Below are 23,920 nucleotides of genomic sequence, written 5' to 3'. Positions count from 1 at the left end.
CTCGAAGCTTTTTTTTTTTTTTTTTTTAAATTTCAAAGGTCAAGGCTGCATAAAATCATCAATTTTCATTTTGTATCTTTTTTGTAAAAACTGTTTTCGTTATTTTGAGTATGCAGAAGATGAAGACGTCTGAATACAAAGGGACACGGTCGCGCTTTGCATTTTCAGATTCTTTCTTGTTTTGTTACTTGCAAAATCGAAGATTTTTCATGTGTATTGGTCGGTTGCGTTTGTGGTTCCGTCTGTTTGTTTGTTTGTCACTGGCCTACAGGTCACAATTCTAAACTGATCATCACGAAACTTTACCAAGCTGTATATATAGGTCGTCCCAATTGAGAAGCCTATTGATTTTGAGGGCAAAGGTCATCTGGAGGTCAAATTTCTAAAATCGCCATTTTAAATCCGATTGACTTGAAAATTGAACAGCATTTGTACATTGAGTCACTGAATTGGGAAATGAACTATTTTTGCGGTCAAAAGGTCAAAGGTCAACTCAAGGTCAAATTTTAAAAATGATCAATTTTCATCTAAAAAGCCGTCAATTCTCAACCGATTGACTTGAAAATTGAATAGCATTTGCATATCGGGTCACTAAATTGCGAAACATACTATTTTTGAGGTCAAAAGGTCAAAGGTCAACTGAAGGTCAAACTTCCAAAATCATCAATTTTCATCTGAAAAACCATCAATTTTCATCCGATTGACTTGAAAATTGAACAGCATTTGCACATTGAGTCACTAAATAGGGAAACCAACTTTTTGAGGTCAAAGGTAAACTCAAGGTCAACCTTCCAAAATCATCATTTTTCATCTGAAAAATCGTCACTTTTCTACCTATTGACCCGAGCTTTGATCAAGATTGTCAATTTTAATCTTGATGAAATGGACAATTTGCTGTATCAATGGAATTTTTTTTCTTGGGGAGGGGGGGGGGGGGGCAGATTTTGCAAGTATCGTGCTCTGCATGACGTCCTCTTGTTATTCTGTCTGTCTGTCTGTTTGTTTGTTTGTCAGCGGCCTACAGGTCACAATTCTAAACCGATCGTCATGGAACTTCACCAAGTCATAGAGGTCGTCACAACTGAGAAGCCTATTGATTTTGAGGTCAAAGGTCATCTGGAGGTCATATTTCTAAAATCGCCATTTTAAATCCGAATGACTTAAAAATTGAACATCATTTGTATATTGAGTCACTAAATTGGAAAATGAACTATTTTTGAGGTCAAAAGGTCAACTCAAGGTCAAACTTCCAAAATCATCCATTTTCATCTGAAAGACCATCAATTTTCATCTGAAAGACCATCAATTTTCATCCGATTGACTTGAAAATAGAACAGCATTTGCATATCGAGTCACTAAATAGGGAAACCTTCTATTTTTGAGGTCAAAAGGTCAAAGGTCAACTTCAAGGTCAAGCTTCCAAAATCATCAATTTTCATCTGAAAAACCATCAATTTTCATCCGATTGACTTGAAACTTTAACAGCATTTACATAGCGCCTCACTGAATTGGGAAACCATCTATTTTTGAGGTCAAAGGTCAACTCAAGGTGAAAATTCTAAAATGAATTTTCATTTGAAAAATCGTCACTTTTCATCCTATTAACCCGAGCTTTGATCGGGTGGACGAAATGGACAATTTGATGGATCAATGGCATCCTTTTGGGGGGGGGGTGGGGGGGGTGGGGGGGGGGAGGGTGTGGGGAGGGGGTGGATTTTGCAAGTATCGTGTTCTGCATGACGTCCTCTTGTTTATTTATTTTGAATACCAAGATGGTTATTAAAATAGATTTTTATCCCAAAATAGACATGTCCAAGCAGCCGACAGTGCAGGCCTAAGTTAATGTTAATTCCTTAAGGACTTTAGGTGACAATGGACAAATACATAGTATGTGGCATTTGTAACTGCGTTCCAAACATCATGGACCATTGAATCAGACGAGAAAACTTGTCAACCTTTATTTGGTAAAATCAATTGTTTATCTTGTCCGTTGATGCAGATATTGATACCCTGTCCATCTGAGCTATCGTTTCCGTATACGTCTCCATTGATACAGTGCCAGCAGGGGGCACTGCATCTCGGAGAACTCGGTCCTTTGGATGTACGCGCATAAACTCGTGAAGCTAATTGTTCCATATACGTTTAGATCCAACAGCATCTTTCAAAAATGGTAGGCCATTGCGTGCCGGTGCCTTGACCGAATATCCTGATTTAGGTTTGCTGTATTGTTAGCACACTTGCAATAGTTGTGTGATTATATCAATCAATTGTGGATTTGACAATTTGAATGCAGATTTGGATAGGGACTAAAGGAACACTTCCCAGATGGGGAGAGCTGAGACACAGGCACAGATGTATCATATAAAATACATTAACTTTTGTTTCCAAAAAGAGTACTTTGAAAGGGCAAGATTTCTCCTGGGATTTTGGAACACTATCATGGAGTGCAGTTTGGTGATAGGGTAGTGTGGTTTTGGGGGCAGGCTGTTTTTCAGCACTTACACCAAACAACCTTTGGAATGCATGATCAATACCCCCCCAACCCCTCGTCACCATACTGGCTAATAAGTGTTATAAATTTAATTTACTTCCTATATTTTTTACTTTTACTATTTTATATTATTTACTTATGTTATAAATTCAAATGTCAACATACTGGAGAGTCATCTGAGTAGTTCTGGTTTGACTTGGTGTCATCTCAGTAGGTTTGCTCCTCAAAGCAATGTGATGAGTTTTTTTTTTGTTTGTTTTATACAGAGTCGAGGCTCATGGAAGAGCTGGAACACAGAACGGATCAGGACGCAACAGGACAAAAGGAACAGCAGAAAGAGAAGGGGGAAATGCTGCCAGCATGGCTGAGGGACAAAGCGGATGGAGACGGACGACCAGGGATGCAGGTAAGAATTGAAAAGGTAGTGGAGAACGTAGGGAGCGGATAAGATGGACACAGAAACAAACTCTTGGGAAGGAATATTTTCCATGATTCAGAGCTCAAGTGAACACAAGAGATGTAAGAAAAGAGAAATCTTCAACTTGCCTCTGATTGCAGGAATGTCACTCTGTCTGTCAATGGATCAATATTGATGTTTTTCCGTTTCCTTTATTTCTTTCTTGATAGAAATTCTGAGTGTTAGTTGGAAATTTTACAAGGTAGCAGGTTTGCAAGGTTTTGTTTGCCCTTGGTTCATGGCTGTGGTCGTGTTGTGGTTGTGGTTGGATGCTGTTGGTGTATGATTATGTGCTGAGCATGCAGTGTGGTTTCGATGCCAAGGCCGAGGTTATCTCCTGGACCGAGCTGGCATTCTCAAAACGCTCAAGCTGCCAGCCATCGCAAAGGTAAGTGTCTAAACATGTTGCAGATTTTACCTTTTGTGCCGTTAAATTTGTATGTTGAGCTCGTGCTTTTCTACCTTGATCAAGAGAAACGGTTAATTCAAAAACATTTGAATCGATATATCGAACAGGTAGTCCATATGAAGCCTCCTTTCAAAACGAGTAAGATGTTTTCAGGTGCCATCGCAAGATGATATTGCTTTTACCAAAAGTTTTGCTTTAAGGTGAATTTTCGTTTCATCTTGATGAACCTAGGCCTAACAAGTCATTGACAGCTTCTGGTTCATGGAAAGCCTGTTTGATCAGACCCTAATTCAATGTTGTGAGCTCGGGGTGTAGCATTACGGAGTACGCTGTGTTCACTAGGTTAACTCTGAATTAAGGAGTTTACTAGTAAAGCTGCCCCATGGGTAGACGGGGTTTTGCAATCACTTCTGTCTGTCTGTCTGAATGTGTGTGTGTGTGTGTGTGTGTGTATGTGTCTGTCTGTCTGTGTCTGTCTGTGTCTGTGTGTGTCTGTGTCTGTGTGTGTCTGTCTGTGTCTGTGTGTGTGTGTCTGCCTGCCTGTCTGGGCCATAATATGGAGAAGGCAAATTAATCATTTTTTTCAAAAGGTCAAGAGGTTAAAGGTCAGCACCACCTAAAATTATCAACTTTCATCCACTTGACCTTAAAGTTAAAGAATTTACAAATTTGGGCACAAAATTTGTTCACCAATCAAAAGATAGAAGCTGATTATTTCTTTACATCGAAAGCTGAAAGGTCAAAGCTGCATGAAATCATCAACTTTCATTTTGTATTTGTTTTAACTGTTTTTGTTATTTTGAGCTTACGAAAGAAGAAGTAGACGTCTGAATACAAACTGACGCAGACAGGCTTTGCATTTTCAGATGCTTTCTAGGTGCTTTGACATCGTTTCCCTTGTTATTCCATGGTGCGGTATTGTCTTTGTCATTCTGTCTGTGCAATTTGTTGTATGTTTTTAATTTTCACAGTCATACATGCTCGTTTTTTTGGCCCCATTTGCAGTTCAATCAGGTGGAAGAGGGTGAGAAAACAAAAAGCTCATCTGCATGACTTGATGACGCCGGTAATGTAGGCTTGTATGCTGTGGAATGCGGATTGACCGTTGCATTCTGTCCGGCTTAGGGAAGTGAGTTTGATGGGCACATGATTAGCTTCATCCATGAGATCACACCCTACGAAGCATGTGTGCGGGGCCTGAGTAGAAAGTAGACCTGAGTTGGGTCATCAGAAAGCATCTTCATTGGTGCTGGTCAACCAAGGTCCACCCTATGGATTGCCCTGCTCAGGTTAGGGATAAAAGGGAAGGAGACAAGAGGTGGTGTGTGTGGTGAGTTTCTGGAGTTGAGACCCACGTTTCTTAAACCGTGGCTGCTCTTTTGTGGTGGCATGACGCTTCCTTGCTGTGGACAGACTATGCTGCCAAATCCAAAACAGCTCCTGGTGCAGCTCCTATTTCAAGTTACAACATTATTATGGGTGGTGCTGTGGCCTAACCTCCGATTCCTGCTTGATGCAGCTGCTCAAGTGTGATGGAGCAGCACACTACAGATGCTTTGACCACTGTCCAATGGTATACTTCGACTGCATTCATCACAGTCACTGACTGCTCATTGATGAAACTGTGAGCTAAAACACTCAACTAACTGCTCTGGTTCCTCCGTGAAATTGCAATTTATCTGCATGACAAGGGCTGAAACTCAAGATCCGAAGATATTAAGCCAGCCACCTTAACCATTAAGCAAGGCTTTGGAATTGCAAAGGATTAGTGCCTTTGGCCAAAGCATGAAACTCAGGAGCTCTGAAAACTTTACAACTATTCCTTTGTGTCTGTAAAGGGTCATTCCACAGAAACTCGGCTTTAAAATATATAATAATTTATCACGGCGTTATTTTTTCTTTTTACATACACTACATGACCAAAAGTATGCGGACACCCATTCTAATGAGTGGATTCGGTTATTTCAGCCACACATTGCTGGCAGGTATATAATCAAGCACACAGCCATGCAATCTCCATAGACAAACATTGGCAGTAGAATGGGCCATACTGAAGAGCTCAGTGTAATGCCACCATCCATCAAATCAGTTCGTCAAATTTCTGCCCTGCTAGAGCTGCCTCGGTCAACTGTAAGTGCTGTTATTGTGAAGTGGAAACATCTAGGAGCAACAACCGCTCAGCCGCGAAGTGGTAGGCCACACAAGCTCAAAGAATGGGACCGTCAAGTGCTGAAGCGGGTAACGTGTAAAAATCGTCTGTCCTTGGTTGCAACATTCACTACCGACTTCCAAACTGCCTCTGGAAGCAACGGCAGCACAACAACTGTTTGTCGGGAGCTTCATGAAATGGGTTTCCATGGCGGAGCAGCCACACAGAAGCCTAAGTTCACCATGCGCAATGCCAGGCGTCGGCTGGAGTGGTGTAAAGCTCGCCGCCATTGGACTCTGGTGCAGTGGAAACGCGTTCTCTGGAGTGATGAATCAGGCTTCACCATCTGGCAGTCCGACGGACGAATCTGGGTTTGGAGGATGCCAGGAGAATGCTACCTGCCCGAATGCATAGTGCCAACTGTAAAGTTTGGCGGAGGAGGAATAATGGCCTGGGGCTGTTTTTCATGGTTCTCTCTCTGAGATGATCTCTGATGGCATTCCCCTTAGATCCAGTGAAGGGAAATCTTAATGCTACAGCATACAATGACATTCTAGACGATTGTGTGCTTCCAACTTTGTGGCAACAGTTTGGGGAAGGCCCTTTCCTGTTTTTCCCTTTCCTGTTTCCATACAGAAATGGTTTGTCGAGATCGGTGTGGAAGAACTTGACTGGCCTGCACAGAGCCATGACCTCAACCCCATCAAACACCTTTGGGATGAACTGGAACGCCGACTGCGAGCCAGGCCTAATCACCCAACATCAGTGTCCGACCTCACTAATGCTCTTGTGGCTGAATGGAAGCAAATCTCCGCAGCAATGTTCCAACATCTAGTGGAAAGCCTTCCCAGAAGATTGGAGGCTGTTATAGCAGCAAAAGGGGGGACCAACTCCATATTTATGCCCATGATTTTGGAATGAGATGTTCGATGTTTGGGTTGTCCACATACTTTTGGTCATGCAGTGCAGGTAGTATCCCCAGGCTTAATTTATCTCCGGAAATTTTCTTTCTTCGCTTTCTCTGGAAGCGCATTTGTGCCACTGATGCAGTGCTCCAATTACCAGTGAGCTGGTACTCAATTAGCCGACCTCGGAAGGATGACAGGCCTCAAATAAACCGGAGTGAAAACTGAGTACTCTCTTTCAGCACGTGTCATCGCCGGGCCCCTTTCAGTGCCGGCAATGACGTCATGCAGCACCTGTAGATGGAATAGGAAAGGAGCGGTGTACAAAAATCATAAATTTATTTTCTTCAAAATTCCAATAGGTTTAGAACAGCAACGAGCAACTTTGGGTTGGGAGGGGAATTGAGGACTTCAAGAAGGTGGGCGGAGTAGGAGGGACAGAGAGTAGATCGCACTTTACATTATGCGGCATTTCTGTGGGTCCGTGATATTATACTATAAAAGGACATTCCAAGAAAACTTCATAAATATACCACACTCTATTGGAAATACATTCCCTCACAACAGCCTGGTGGAACCGTGTTATCTGCTCGTTTATAATAAAACCCATTTTAATTATAAGACGCATCTCCCACCCGTTTGCTTCCTGCACTCTTTCAACCACTATTATTTACAATTGGGTACTCATTGAAGGTGAAAACGTCACCACAGCTCACCACCCCGCAACATGGTTGATCTTAGGTAAAATATTGTTCGGCTATTTGCCAAGCCATTAGGTCTTCAGCACAGAGGTACAGTGAATTCAGAAAGTATTCAGACCCCTTCACTTTTTTCACATTTTGTTATGTTGCAGCCTTATGCTTAAATCGTTGAAATTCATTTTTTCCCTCATCAATCTACACGCAATACCCCATAATGACAAAGAGAAAACAGGATTTTACAAAGTTTTGCAAATTTATTAAAAAGAAAAAACTGAAATATCACATTGACATAAGTATTCATACCCTTTGCTATGACACTTGAAATTTAGCTCAGGTGCCTCCCATTTCTCTTGATCATCTTTGAGATGTTTCTACACCTTGATTGGAGTCCACTTGTGGTAAATTAAATTGATTGGACATGATTTGGAAAGGCACACACCTGTTTATAAAAGGTCTCACAGCTGACAATGCAAATCAGAGCAAAAACCAAGCCATGAGGTCGAAGGAACTGCCTGCAGAGCTCAGATAGGATTGTGTGGAGGCACAGATCTGGGGAAGCCTACAAAAAAAATTCTGCTGCATTGAAGGTTCCCAAGAGCACAGTGGCCTCCATAATTCTTAAATGGAAGAAGTTTGGAACAACCAGGACTCTTCCAAGAGCTGGCCGCCCGGCGAAACTGAGCAATCTGGGGAAAAGGGCCTTGGTAGGAGAGGTGACCAAGAACCCGATGGTCACTCTGGCTGAGCTCCAGAGATCCTGTGTGGAGATGGGAGAAACTTCCAGAAGGACAACCATCACTGCAACACTCCACCGATCTGGGCTTTATGGCAGAGTGGCCAGACGGAAATCAAACAGTTCAATCTTGGTTTCATCAGACCACAGAATCTTGTTTCTCACAGTCTGAGAGTCCTTTAGGTGCTTTTTTGCAAACTCCAAGTGGGCTTTCATGTGTCTTTGATTGAGGAGAGGCTTCCGTCTGGCCACTCTCCCGTAAAGCCCAGATCGGTGGAGTGTTGCAGTGATGGTTGTCCTTCTGGAAGTTTCTCCCATCTCCACACAGGATATCTGGAGCTCAGCCAGAGTGACCATCGGGTTCTTGGACACCTCTCTTACCAAGGTCCTTCTCGCCCAATTGCTCAGTTTGGCCGGGCGGCCAGCTCTCGGAAGAGTCCTGGGTGTTCCAAACTTCTTCCAAACTTCTTCCATTTAAGAATTATGGAGGCCACCGTGCTCTTGGGAACCTTCAATGCAGCAGAATTTTTTTTGTAGGCTTCCCCAGATCTGTGCCTCCACACAATCCTGTCTCTGAGCTCTGCAGGCAGTTCCTTCGACCTCATGGTTTGGTTTTTGCTCTGATATGCATTGTCAGCTGTGAGACCTTATATAGACAGGTGTGTGCCTTTCCAAATCATGTCCAATCAATTGAATTTACCACAGGTGGACTCCAATCAAGGTGTAGAAACATCTCAAAGATGATCAAGAGAAATGGGAGGCACCTGAGCTAAATTTCAAGTGTCATAGCAAAGGGTATGAATACTTATGTCAATGTGATATTTCAGTTTTTTCTTTTTAATAAATTTGCAAAACTTTCTAAAATCCTGTTTTCTCTTTGTCATTATGGGGTATTGAGTGTAGATTGATGAGGGAAAAAATGAATTTAAACGATTTCAGCATAAGGCTGCAACATAACAAAATGTGAAAAACAGTGAAGGGGTCTGAATACTTTCTGAATGCACTGTATGTCACATTCATGAGCCTATGACCTTACAATATATATCCGTGAGTCCCAATGAGAACTAAAATGAAGTGAAACATGTGAAAAAAGAGATCTTTTGCAACACGTAGTTGTTGTTGCTCCTGTCATGGTGGCTGTGGTTGTTTGTGTGATCCTTCTGTTTACTGTTATATGCGCGCCTTTCAAAATGACATTTCAATGCTAAATGAGGTATTTTGCGCATGCGATGTGTGTGTTTTCAACACTGATTTGGTTCGGCTCTCCAGGCACTTTTAACCTGCCATTGTTAGCACGAAATCTGCAATTCAAAATGTCTTTCAAACATATGTTTCAGCATTTAGATGAAAGAGTTGAATTTCAAGATGTTTAACTACAATTGTCCTGTTCCTAAATGCAAATCGGAGGGTTCGCACGAGGTTTTAAAAGCTCATACGGCACTTTCAAAACCTTTCCGTTTAGTAGTACTTTGGCAAAATATTACGTATGGAATTTTACGTCATCATAAACAATCAAATTTGCCGCTCGCAGACCCCACCCACGCCCTTGTTTCTCAAGACTGTGTGGGGTAAGGTGTTCTATGAACTCTCTAGTTGATGCATAGGTTGGACCCAACGTTGGAAAATGGACGTCGCATTTGCAACAAATAAACAATGTTGGGCCAACGTTGGAAAATGGACGTCGCATTTACAACAAATAAACAATGTTGGGCCAACGTTGGAAAATGGACGTCGCATTTACAACAAACAAACAATGTTGGGCCAACGTTGGAAATTGGACGTCGCATTTACAACAAATAAACAATGTTGGGCCAACGTTGGAAAATGGACGTCGCATTTACAACAAACAAACAATGTTGGGCCAACGTTGGAAATTGGACGTCGCATTTACAACAAATAAACAATGTTGGGCCAACGTTGGAAAATGGACGTCGCATTTACAACAAATAAACAATGTTGGGCCAACGTTGGAAATTGGACGTCGCATTTACAACAAATAAACAATGTTGGGCCAACGTTGGAAAATGGACGTCGCATTTACAACAAACAAACAATGTTGGGCCAACGTTGGAAATTGGACGTCGCATTTACAACAAATAAACAATGTTGGGCCAACGTTGGAAAATGGACGTCACGATTGCAACGATTATACAACGTCACCCTGACGTCAACAATGCGCTTGCGACCAATTGACCAAATGCCAACGTTGTCCCAATGGTGTTGTGTTAGCTGGGTCACATTCCCATATTAAATATGGCGTGCTGTGAGATGCAATGCACCCTGTTCACGGTATACCAGAGCGGCAGTTTCAAATTAATGGTGAGACAGTTAAATTTCAAGCATTCAAGCAACTGGGCTATAGATTTGTACTCACCTCTCCCCAAGTGACATTGTTGTTTTACAGAAAGAGCAAAATACTGTGTACATAAATGGTGGGGGTCTTTTGAAGGTTACGTCCTTCAGGAAGCTTGTTGTGGTTTTTTTTCTTTGAGATTTTGATGTTTATATTATTGACTTGTTTCTTTTTCATCCCATTGATAGTTGCCCATGAAGCACGGAAAAGGTACAAACCACCTTTGGTGCAGTAAAGTAAAATGGCGACAACGCAGCTGCTGAGACGCGTCCTGGTTCTGGACGAACTCCTGAAGATGTGTCTCGATGAGATGGGCAAGTATTAGGATTGTGGTGCAGAAAGGAACAAAACTTTCATCTTTTATATGAACATGTATGTCACATAGGTGAATGCAATCAAACAACAACAGACAGTACATGATGATTGATGTCCGTGCTCTATCCTCTAAATGCTGAGTATCAAACGAAGAGAGAGCCCCGGCCTAGGTCGGTACCAACCACTGACCTCGCATTCTCAGAGCAGACACACTAAGCACAAGACCACTGGGTCTAGTTGCTGATCATTTTCATTTTGACAAATGCAGTGGAAAACTAGAACGCCACTCAGTAGAGCGCATACTCCCGCCGTGGGTTTAGTTGGAATAATACGTTTTGTTTAACATCCCCTCACCCCAAAACAATAAATGAAAAAGAAAGTAAGCCCTAACTGTCAGAGAATTTATTTTGATATATCTCGGAATTCGAGGAGAAAAACATCATTTAAGAATAAGAATAAAAGCTTTAATGCAGTAAAACAGAAAAAATCTTTCCCAAAAAAAATTCCAAAAAAAAAGCCTGGATCCGGAATAATATCCTGAGCTTCACCAAAAACTAATCAATTCTTCCTTATCCCAAGGGCAATCATCCCACCAACTTTCATCCAAATCCGTTCAGAACTTTTCCAGATATCTTGTTCACAAACACACGAACACACGAACACACACACACACACACGGACGGACACGATCGAATGCGTTACTCCCTGGCGGGAGTAATAAACCTGAAAATCGGAGAGCCAGAACCAGAATTATTTATTTGGTCTGGGAAGCCCATGCGAGGTTTCTTCTTCTTCAGCCTCTCACAACCCTGGGTGAATATGCGATCTTTAAAAAAAAAAGTTGGAATTTTGCCAAATCTGTTTTATTCATTTGTTAATATACCTCAGCCATTGACAAATCTGGAACTAAGTCTTTATAATTTCATCAAATACTGACACCGTGAATGACATTCGCTGAGCTAAATGTTGATATCTCTCTGAGGAAAAAAAACAAAACAGTTTTAAAGCATTATACGTATCAAACAATACATTTTATGAAACGGGGAAACCTAATACACACTTTGGTGGTTTTAAAATGACAGAATATGTCTTAATTAAAAAAAAATGAACATTGAAGATGACGCTGCTAAAAAAAATACACCGCTCTAATGCATAACCACGAGTTTAAACTACATTTACAACAAATATGAAACTATTTTCATATCACAATGATAAATATAGAATATACAGTCTAGTGAAAAAGTAAGTGCACCCCATGTAAAGTTTTGACTTTTTCAACATATTTCAACATACAGCTATTTGATCTTCATTTCAACAATATTGATAGATAAAGGTGATATAATGTAACAAATATCAAGAAACATTTACATTTTGTAGTCCATTGTATAATTTAAATAAACATAAATGCAAATTTCGCATGTGGAAAAAGTAAGTACACCCCTACATTTATCACTACTTCAAACACCTAAAATTAGAATCAGGTGCACCAGCTCAGGTGCAAATGATTAGAACATCGTTAGAGAGGATTTTGAAGGAACCTGTCTTATTTAAACCTCAGACATTTAGTTTGGTTTGCTCTTTGTTGTTGAAGTGTGCGGCGTCACCATGCCCAGATCAAAAGAGCACTCTGAGGCCTTCAGAAAGAAGGTTATAGATGCCTACGAGTCTGGGAAGGGGTTTCAAAAGATCTCCAAACAATTTGAAATCAATTATTCGACTGTCCGGAAGATCATCTACAAGTGGAGAAGATTCCAAACAACTGCCAACTTGTTCAGGCCAGGCCGCCTCAGCAAGTTCAGCCCGAGAGCAGACCGCAAGATGATGAAAGAAGTCTCTAAGAACCCCAGCATGTCATCACGGGACCTACAGGTAGCTCTTGCCACTGTTGATGTCAAAGTGCACGAGTCTACCCTTAGAAAGAGGCTGCACAGATTTGATCTACATGGGAAGTGTGCCAGGAGGAAACCTTTGCTGTCCAGAAAGAACATCAGGGCAAGACTAAAGTTTGCCAATGAACACCGAGGCAAAGACCAGCACTTCTGGAACAATGTGCTCTGGACAGATGAGTCAAAGGTGGAGCTTTTTGGCCACAGTACCAGAAGACATGTTTGGCGAAAACCAAAGACAGCATTTGACCACAAGAACCTGATACCAACTATAAAGCATGGTAGTGGAAATATTCTGGTTTGGGGCAGCTTTGCTGCATCAGGGCCTGGGCAGCTCACTATCATATAATCCACGATGAATTCTTCATTGTACCAGAGGGTGCTTGAGGATAATGTGAGGCCATCTGTCGGAAAGTTGAAGCTCAACCGAGGGTGGACCTTGCAACATGACAATGACCCTAAACATACCAGTAAATCCACCAAGGAATGGCTGAAAAGAAAGAAATGGAGGGTTCTGGAATGGCCAAGTCAAAGCCCGGATCTAAATCCCATCGAGATGTTGTGGGGGGATTTGAAACGAGCTGTGCATGCAAGAAACCCCTCAAACATCGCACAGCTGAAAGAATTCTGCATGGAGGAGTGGGCAAAAATTTCTCCCAGTCGATGTCAGAGACTGGTAGACAGTTATAAGAAACGCCTACTTGAGGTTGTTTCTGCCAAAGGGGGCAATACCACCTATTAGAGCCAAGGGTGTACTTACTTTTTCCACATGCGAAATTTGCATTTATATTTATTTAAATTACACATTGGACTACAAAATGTAAATGTTTCATGATATTTGTTATATTATATCACCTTTCTCTATTAATATTGTTGAAATGAAGATCAAATAGCTGTATGTTGAAATATGTTGAAAAAGTCAAAGCTTTACATGGAGTGTACTTACTTTTTCACGTGACTGTATAGAAGATAATGTTAAAAAAAATGAGCCCTATCTTCCAATGGTAAAAAAATCCTTCAAAAAATTCCTGGATCGGGAATAATATCCTGAGCTTCACCAAAAACTAATCAATTCTTCCTTATCCCAAGGGCAATCATCCCACCAACTTTCATCCAAATCCGTTCAGAACTTTTCCAGATATCTTGTTCACAAACACACACACACGAACACGAGTGAATGCATTACTCCCTGGTGGGAGTAACTAGAACGGCACTGAGTAGAGAGCAAACCTCCGCCTGGTTGGCCATATCACTCAATGGTGAAGATTCATTAAAAAAAAATTCTACTAGCCGGATCCAGATCTTCACCAAAATCGAATCGATTCTTCCTTGTCACACACACAACCTGTCCAACAAGTTTCGTCCAAATCCGTCCATAACTTTTTGAGATATCCTGCTATGTATCGTTTTTGCCCCGATCTCCCAATGGTGAAGAATCACTTAAGAAATTCTAGTAGCCGAATCCGGATCTTCACCAAAATCGAATCATTTCGTCCTTGTGACATGTCCTACCTCTGTGCCAAATTTTGTCCGAATCCGTCAACAACGTTTTGAGATATTTTGTTCACAAACGGACAAACAGACAGACTGACAGGGGTGAAAACATAACCTCCATCCACCTTTGACGGCGGAGGTAGCAAACCACTTTTTGTGTTGCCCTGTGGACTCGGGCACACAACTTTATTCGGGGTTACTTCATCTGGAATAATTTTGCTGTAGAGTTGCAAAAGAAAACTTTGGAACTTTAATCAGAACTTCGCAAAACAGAGTAAGTTCACAAAGCAAGGGGGACCAAACACGTGTTGTATTTCCTCCCAAAGCAACACTAAGATATCTCCTCTAGGATGACACATCACACAGCCTCGTACAGACTTCCCATAATGTCGTGGCCACTTCCGCCCTTCTCACTTCTCAGCCTCAGGCGCCACGCCCCCTCAGCCTCAGGCGCCACGCCCCCTCATCCTACGTCAGTTCCCCTCCCCGATGGGCGTGGCCAACTCTAACTCGAAAGGGCCTCTGTTACCTTTCGGTGCTGGTTAACAATATTTACCACCCGGTTACATTTGCAAATACATTTTACTTGTGTTATCCGCACAAAGCCAGAGTTCTCCATCTTATACTCCACTCAACTCTTCAACCTGATATTCACCTTCCACTTCCTCCGATAAGATGTTGGTTTGAATGAATAAGAAGTATCAAATGTAACATTTGTATTCTCTTTTTCAGATAAACATTGCGGGTTGTTCGGACAATCTTCACTTCTAAACATGATTCTTCTGATGCACCCTTGGTTCGTCTGTTCCCGGGAATTCGCCAAGAAGCTGATGACCATATATCCTTACCAGTCGGTGATTGTAAGATTCAGTCATTCCTTGTTCAGCACAGAGCTGCAGGTTTGCATCGTTGCTGGGAGCACAGGTGTCTCTGATTCAGTGTCCCATATTGGTTAAAGCAGGAATTTGGAACGTGTTCATGATGCCGACGATAGTTCGTGTGCTCTACATGAAGGGCACCGTGGAATTTTTAATGTCCAACAACTAATGCTGGCAGAAGAGACAGCCGGCTTAACGCCCATCCAATGGAGGGCACACACACACATTGATGAATCTCCCTGCCTGTGAGACACCACGATGGCAGTTTATAGCTGGTAGGAGATTCAAACACAGCCTTGGCAGTTAAGAGTTAATAAGTTAATAAATACTTAATAAGTTAAGAGTTAAGAAGGTTAATACACCCCAGATCCACTTTTTTGAAATACCGACTTCTTTCCTGGAAGTCCTAGCAGTGTCCATGTGTTTTATACCTCTCCCAACCCCCTCCCACCCCCTACGCATGCCTCCTCCCCCCCAAGCCCTCAAGCCCTCTCCCTCCCACAGATCTCCCGATGTCCCTGCTCTCAAATGTTGTACTTGTGTGCTTCCCTCTCTCTCCCCATCTTGTCTCCCGCTCCTTTTATTGTATGTTTTGTGTGTCCGTTTTTTTTTTGTGATTGATATTAGCTCTTACATGAGCCGCGATCTTGTATACAAAAAAGAAAAGAAAAAAAAATCGGCAATTGCACATACAATCTCTACCAACAAACCAACAAACACAAACAATCCACTCAACAAACAAATTATAATTAATTAATTAATCCCAACAAACCACTGCCACCAGTGACGTCATTAATTGTACTCCGCTCCTTTCCTATTCCTTCTCTCGGCACTTCATGACGTCATCGTCGGGCACGTAAGAGTGCCCAGCGAAGACGCGCATTTTTTTTTTTTGTATACAAGATCGAGGCTCGTGAAAGAGCGAACATTAATCACACAGAAAGACAAACCGATACATGAAACATATAACATCGGGAGCGGTAGACAAGATGGGGAGAGAGGGGGAAGGACACAAACACAACATTTGAGAGCAGGGACCGAGACACATGGAGACATCGAGAGATGAAAGGGAGTACTCGGTTTGTTTCTTGTTGTACACCGCACCATTCCTATCCCATCTCCAGGCATTGCAAATCGTCATTGCCGGGCACCGAAGGGGGCTCGGCAATGACGAACGCTGAAAGGGAGTACTCAGTTTTCACTCTGGTTGTTTGTTTTCTTGTTTGTTTTCTTTCTTGTTTGTTTATCCAGGCGATATCCCAGCCATCCTTTGAGCTAGGAAGCTGAAATCTGGGCACAATAGCGAGTAAGTACTAGAGCCTGGTGTTGGCTAAGCAGTTAGGGTGCGAGCTTGGGATTCTAGGATCCTGGGTTCTCAATCCCAGTCGATCGCTGAATTAACACCAGGGGGGTTCACTCAACCTGTTCATCCTTTGAGGTCGGCAAATTGAGTACCAGTTCACTGGTAATTCCCTGTGTGTCGCAAGAGGCAACTAACGGGGTTGGTGGCAGGAAGGGCATCCGGGCAGGAAGGGCATCCGGCCATAAAACATTGTTTCAAAAAGGGGACCACGGTGCCTGAAAAAGGCCAACCCCTGCTCTGCAGGGAAAAATGGCCTCTAAAGGCAGTTCCATTGAGTAAGTACTTTAGCATAAACAGTATTTTGGTTTTTTTGATTAAACAATTAATTGATTAGTTACTTAATTATTATCGATTAATTAAGTACTTGTACATTTTCTTTCTCTTCTGGCCATTATCTCAGGAATCTTTTGAGCTCGGAAGCTGATATTTGGACATGACAATGACCAAGTCATTTGGCTGTAAAGGGTATTTTTTATTTATTGATTAATCAATTAATCGATTAGTTATTTAATTATTCGATTAATGGCTTAATTGATTTTTATTTTAAGTTACACATTCAGACGAAACGGTGGTGGTTGAGGTATTGTGTTAGACAATTGATTATTTATTTTATTATTTTATGATTATTATTTATTTATTTTGATTATTCATCATTTATTTATTTTCTTTCTCATCTGGGCAATATCTCAGACACCTTTTGAGCTAGGAAGCTGATATTTGGACACTACAGTGACCAAGTGATGTTGCTATAAATGATATTTTTGATTTATTGATTAATCAATTAATCAATTAATTATTTAATTGATTAATGACTGATTTAATTAATTTTCTAAAAGTTACAGCTTCGGATGAAGCACTGGTGGCTTAGGTATGCCATTAGCCAATTGATTAAGAAAATATTTCATGATCATTATTTATTTATTTTAATTATCAATTAATCAATCAATTATATTGTACACCTCTCCCCCCAAATAGTCTCTAAGAGCCGCATGGCGGTATTGGCGGGCGCTCCTGCAAAGCAACTAGATGATGTTATTTACTTATTTGGCATGGGGGTGGTTTACTTTGAATTTTTCTGTACTAGTTTTGTTTTCTTTCTTGCTTGTTTGTTTGTCCAGGCGATATCTGTCCGGTGTTTGTCTGGGCCTAGCATCCTTTGAGCTACGAAGCTGAAATTTGGGCACAATCCTAGGATATCCTGTCAACATGTTGTGGTTAAAATAAGTTGAAGTGTTGATGATTAATCTTTGAAAGTGACATGACTAAATTTTTATCTTGTATGAAAACTATTCCTTCACCATGTTGAACGTATGAAGAAGGAACAGGAGTCGAAGCCAACAGACTGGGAATATGCTACCTGCTAAAGTAAGTTACGATTTCTATTTTGGTTGAGGCAACATATGAGATTAAAATAATCACCAATTGCCTCTTCATACGGTGTATGAAAATGTAGCTTCCTTTGAATGCAAGTTAATGAGTTATGCTGCTAGTCGAGAAAGTTGGGGATGGTCGAGATGCTTGTCATTGAAAGAAGAGATAATCGAGCAAGGTGGGGGAAAGAAGAGTTGAGAGAGAAACTTGTTCAGTCTCCGAACAAACCACACTCTGCCGTCAGTGACGTCATTAGTTGTACACAGCTCCTTTCCTATTCCATCTCCAGGCGCTGCATGACGTCATTGCCGGGCACAGGGGGGGGCCCGGTGATGACGCAAACTGAAAGGGAGTACTCAGTTTTCACTCCGGTTTCTTGTTACTTGGCAAAAAAAAAATTTTTTTTTTGCAGGTATGTTGATCACTCCGGTGTGTGTGTGTGTGTGTGTGTGTGTGTGTGTTTTTGTTTGTTTGTTTGTCTGTCTGTCTGTCTGTCCGCTCACTTATACTTGCCTACAGGTCACAATTTAAAACTGATCTTCACGAAACTTCACTAAATGGTAGAGTTCATGGTCCGACAAAATACTATATATTTTTGAGGTCAAAAGGTCAAAAGGTCAACATATGCCAAAGGTCAACCAAATTTTTTCAAATTACTAAAATCCTCAATTTTAATCCGATTGACTTGAAATTTGAATAGGAGGTACATATCGGCTAACTGAAACCAACTACCAACTATTTTTGAGATCAGCATAGGCCAAAAGGTCAACTTAGGCCAAAGGTCAACAACCATTTCAAATTTTAAAAATCGTCAATTTTCATCCGATTGACGTGAAATTTGAATAGGATGTACATATCGGCTAACTGAAACCAACTACCAACTATTTTTGAGATCAGCATAGGCCAAAAGGTCAACTTAGGCCAAAGGTCAACAACCATTTCAAATTTTAAAAATCGTCAATTTTCATCCGATTGACTTGAAATTTGAAAAGGATTTACATATTGGCTAACTGAATGCAACCACCAACTATTTTTGAGATCAGCATTGGGCAAAAGGTCAACATAGGCCAAAGGTCAACAACCATTTCAAATTTCTAAAATCCACAATTTTCATCTGATTGACTTGAAATTTGAATAGGATTTTCATATCAGCTAACTGAATTCAACCACCAACTATTTTTGAGATCAGCGTAGGCTAAAAGGTCAACATAGCCCAAAGGTCAACCACTTTTTTTTAATTTCTAAAATCCTCAATTTTCATCCAATTCACTTGAAATTTGAATGGGATTTACATATCAGCAAACTGAATTCAACCACGAACTATTTTTGAAAACAGCACATGCCAAAAGGTCAACATAGACCAATGGTCAACAACCATTTCAAATTTCTAAATCATCAATTTTCATCCGATTGACTTGAAATTTGAAAAGGATTGACATAATGGTGGACTGAATTCAACCACCGACTATTTTTGAGATCAGCTTTGGCCAAAAGGTCAACATCGGCCAAAGGTCAACAACAATTTCAAATTTCTAAAATCCTCAATTTTCATCAGATTGACTTGAAATTTGAAAAGGATTTACATATCGGCAAACTGAATTCAACCACAAACTATTTTTGAAATCAGCCGATGCCAAAAGGTCAACATAGGCCAATGGTCAACAACCATTTCAAATTTCTAAAATTGTCAATTTTCATCCGATTGACTTGAAATTTGAAAAGGATTTACATATCGGCTAACTGAATTGAATCACCAACTATTTTTGAGATCAGCATAGGCCAAAAGGTCAACATAGGCCAAAGGTCAACCACTTTTTCAGAATTTCTAAAATCCTCAATTTTCATCCGATTGACTTGAAATTTGAATGTGATTTACATATCAGCAAACTGAATTCGACCACCAACTATTTTTGAGATCACCATGGGCCAAAACAGCAACATAGGCCAAAAGTCAACAACAATTTCAAATTTCTAAAATCCTCAATTTTCATCCAATTGACTTGAAATTTGAAGAGGATTTACATATCGGCGAACTGATTTCAACCACCAACTATTGATGAGATCAACATAGGCCAAAGGTCAACAACAATTTCAAAAATCCTCAATTTTCATCCGATTCACTTGAAATTTGAATGTGATTTACATATCACCTTACTGAAAGCAACCACCAACAATTTTTGAGGTCTACATCCACTTCAAACCACTGCTCGTGCACCGCACGACTTGGACGGGGACCTGGTGGTAGCCAGGTGGTAGCCAGGTTGACCACCGCGTGAAAGGTCAACATAGGCCGAATTTCTAAAATTGTGAATTTTCATCCGATTGACTTAAACTTTGAAGACGGTTTGCATATCAGGTCACTGAATTCAACCACTAATTATTTTTTAGGTCAAAAGGATGCCCCACTGAGTGCCGTGCTACTTTGTTCTGTTTTGCCAAGTGTCACTCTGTGAGTGATTTTTCATTTGCTTGTTTGTTTGTCTGTCCGCTCACTTATACTTGCCTACAGGACACAATTTTAAACCGATCTTCACGAAACTTCACCAAATCGTAGAGTTTGTGGTCCGACAAAATCCTATATATTTTTGGGGTCAAAAGGTAAAAAGGTCATCATAGGCCAAAGGTCAACCACCTTTTTCAAATTTCTAAAATCCTCAATTTTCATCCGATTGACTTGAAATTTGAATAGGATATACATATCGGCAAACTGCATTCAACCACTAACTATTTTTGAGATTAGCATGGGCCAAAAGGTCAACATAGGCCAAAGGTCAACAACCATTTCAAATTTCTAAAATCCTGAATTTTCATCCGATTGACTTGAAATTTGAATAGGATATGCATATTGGCTAACTGAATTCAACCACCAACTATTTTTGATATTAGCTTAGGCCAAAAGGTCAACATAGGCCAAAGGTCAACCACTTTTTTTTGAATTTCTAAAATCCTCAATTTTCACCCGATTGACTTGAAATTTGAGTAGGATTTACATATCGGCTTATTAAATTCAACCACCTACTATTTTTGAGATCAGCGTGGGTCAAAATGCCAACGTAGGCCAAAGGTCAACCAATTTTTTTAATTTCTAAAATCCTCAATTTTCATCCGATTGACTTGAAATTTGAAGAGGATTTTACATATCGGCTAACTGAATTCAACCACAAACTATTTTTGAGAATAGCTTCGGCCAAAAGCTCAACATAGGCCAAAGGACAAACACTTTTTTCAAATTTCTAAAATCCTCAATTTTCATCCGATTGACTTGAAATTTGAATAAAATTTACATATCGGCTTACTGAATTCAACCACCAACTATTTTTGAGATCAACATGGGCCAAACGGTCAACATAGGCCAAAGGTTAACAACCATTTCAAATTTCTAAAATCCTCAATTTTCATCCGATTGACTTGAAATTTGAAGAGGATTTGCATATCGGTTAACTGAATTCAACCACCAACTATTTTTGATATTAGCTTAGGCCAAAAGGTCAACATAGGCCAAAGGTCAACCAATGTTTTCAAATTTCTGAAATCCTCAATTTTCATCCAATTGACTTGAAATTTGAAAAGGATTTTCATATCACCTTACTGAAAGCAACGACCAACAATTTTTGAGGTCAACATAGGCCAAAAGGTCAACATGGGCCGAATTTCTAAAATTGTCAATTTTCATCCGATTAACTTAAACTTTGAAGACGGTTTGCATGTCAGGTCACTGAATTCAACCACTAATTATTTTTGAGGTCAAAAGGATGCTCCACTGAGTGCCATGCTACTTTGTTCTGTTTTGCCAAGTGTCACTCCATGAGTGGTTTTTCATTTGTTTGTTACTTGGAAAAAAAAATAACTTTTTTGACAAGTATGTTGATCACTCCGGTTTGTGTGTTTGCGTGTGTGTGTGTGTGTGTGTGTGTGTGTGTGTGTGTGTGTGTGTGTGTGTGTGTGTGTGTGTGTGTGTGTGTTTGTCCGCTCACTTATACTACAGGTCACAATTTAAAACCGATCTCCACAAAACTTCACCAAATGGTAGAGTTCGTGGTCCGACAAAATCCTATATATTTTAGAGGTCAAAAGGTCAAAAGGTCAACATAGGCCAAAGGTCAACCACTTTTTTCGGAATTTCTAAAATACTCAATTTTCATCCGATTGACTTGAAATTTGAATATCATTTACATATAAGGTAACTGAATTCAAACACCAGCTATTTTGGAGATCAACATAGGCCAAAAGGTCAACATCGGCCAAAGGTGAACAATCTTTTCAAATTTCTAAAATCCTCAATTTTCATCCGATTGACTTGAATTTGAAGGCGATTTGCATGTCAGGTCACAGAATTTAACCACCAATTATTTTTGAGGTCAAAAGGATGCCCTCCTGAGTGCCATTCTACCTTGTTCTCTTTTGCCAAGTGTCACTCTATGAGTGATTTTTCATTTGTTTGTCTGTCCGCTCACTTATACTTGCGTACAGCTCACAATTTAAAACCGATCTTCACGAAACTTCACCAAATGGTAGAGTTCGTGGTCCGACAAAATCGTATATATTTGTGAGATAAAAAGGTCAACATAGGCCAAAGGTAAACCACTTTTTCGGAATTTCTGAAATCTTCAATTTTCATCTAATTGACTTGAAATTTGAATAGGATTTTCATATCAGCTAAATAAATTCAATCAGCAACTATTTTTGAGATCAGCCTTGGCCAAAAGGTCAACATAGGCCAAAGGTCAACAACCATTTTAAATTTCTAGAATCCTCAATTTTCATCCGATAACTTGAATGATAAGGTAACTGAATTCAAACACCAACTATTTTGGAGATCAACATAGGCCAAAAGGTCAACATCGGCCAAAGGTGAACAATCTTTTCAAATTTCTAAAATCCTCAATTTTCATCCGATTGACTTGAATTTGAAGGCGATTTGCATGTCAGGTCACAGAATTTAACCACCAACCAGAATTTAACCACCAGAATTTAAATTTAACCAGGTGAATAGGATTTTCATATCTGCGAGCTGAATTCAACCACCAACTATTTTTCAGATCAACATAGGCCAAAAGGTCAACATAAGCCAAATGACAACCACTTATTTTTTAACTTCTAAAATCCTCAATTTTCATCCACTTGACTTGGAATTTGAATAAGATTTTCACATCAGCTAACTGAATTCAACCACCAACTATTTTGGAGATCAACATAGGCTAAAAGGTCAACAATGTTTTCAAATTTCTAAAATCCTCAATTTTCATCCGATTGACTTGAAATCTGAATAGGATTTGCATATCAGCAAACTGAATTCAACCACCAACTATGTTTTGAGATCAACATAAGTCACAAGGTCAAGATAGGCCAAAGGTCAACCACTTTTTTCGGGATTTCTAAAATCCTCAATTTTCATCCGATTAACTTCAAATTTGAATAGGATTTTCATATCAGCTAACTAAATTCAAACAGGAACTATTTTTGAGATCAACATCGGCCAAAAGGTCAACATAGGCCAAAGGTCAACCACTTTTTTCGGAATTTCTATAATCCTTAATTTTCATCCGATTGACTTGAAATTTGAAGACTTTACATATGAGCAAAATAAATTCAAACGGCAACTATTTTTCAGATCAACATAGGCCAAAAGGTCAACATAGGCCAAAGGTCAACCACTTTTTTTTCTCTAAAATCCTCAATTTTCATCCGATTGACTTGAATTCTGAATTGGATTTGCATATCAGCTTACTGAAACCAAGCACCAAATATTTTTGAGATCAACATAGGCCAAAAGGTCAACATAGGCCAAAGGTCATCCACTTTTTTGGAATTTCTAAAAACCTCAATTTCGATATTTCGGCCATCCTTTGAGCCAGGAGGCTGAAATTTGGGCACAATAGTGAGCACGAGTTTTGGCAAAAACAGGATTTTTTTATTCTTTGATTAATCAATTACTTGATTACCAATTACCGCTATTGTTTGTACTGTATGCATACGCTCTGAACCAATCAGCGCTGTTTACTCCGCCTTCGTTTTGCAGCAGGATGAGAGCCTCCTACCTCGTCTCCCACAGATGCTATTTAGGAGTAAGAGCAAAGCTGGAGTTACAGCAATTATTATTTTTATTTACAAAATAATGTTTAACATCTGTATTATTATTAGCGCTATTACCGAAACCCCAATGAAGCTCTCACATGCCGCTCATGAGTAAGGAATAATGTTGGCAGGAACGCATATCCTTATTACAAACAATGGTATAATGACCTCTTTTAGCGCATTTTCGATTAGCGCTCTCTTCTCCAGGAACACATCCTGAGCTCTAAGCGACGTCCTGCTGTTTTTATTATGGTGATGTAAGGCTTGTACATTTCTCAGATGCAGGACAAGGGCATGAAGAGACATTAGTGTAATTTTACAAAAATTTTGATATTAGTAC

The 23,920-nt window shown here is 40.2% G+C and overlaps 2 protein-coding genes across 2 annotated transcripts in view; one reads left to right on the top strand and one right to left on the bottom strand.

Annotated features, from left to right (window-relative positions):
- Positions 1-23,920, bottom strand: part of UROC1 (urocanate hydratase 1) — a 369,204-nt gene that overhangs the window by 265,504 nt on the left and 79,780 nt on the right. The window lies entirely within an intron of this gene.
- The window catches only part of LOC137424937 (ras guanyl-releasing protein 3), a 100,941-nt gene continuing 79,883 nt past the window's right edge, over positions 2,863-23,920 (top strand). Inside the window, exons 1-5 of the mRNA XM_068112844.2 lie at positions 2,863-2,897; positions 3,254-3,336; positions 10,387-10,512; positions 14,626-14,731; positions 17,443-17,499. Of these exons, the coding sequence (XP_067968945.2) occupies positions 10,440-10,512; positions 14,626-14,731; positions 17,443-17,499 (236 nt within the window). The 5' untranslated portion in view covers positions 2,863-2,897; positions 3,254-3,336; positions 10,387-10,439. The remainder of the gene's footprint in view (positions 2,898-3,253; positions 3,337-10,386; positions 10,513-14,625; positions 14,732-17,442; positions 17,500-23,920) is intronic.

Source organism: Myxine glutinosa, chromosome 4, assembly GCF_964187855.1.
Source record: "Myxine glutinosa chromosome 4, kmMyxGlut1.1, whole genome shotgun sequence".
In the NCBI taxonomy this organism is placed as follows: domain Eukaryota; kingdom Metazoa; phylum Chordata; class Myxini; order Myxiniformes; family Myxinidae; genus Myxine; species Myxine glutinosa.
This window is presented reverse-complemented; position numbering and strand designations above follow the sequence as displayed.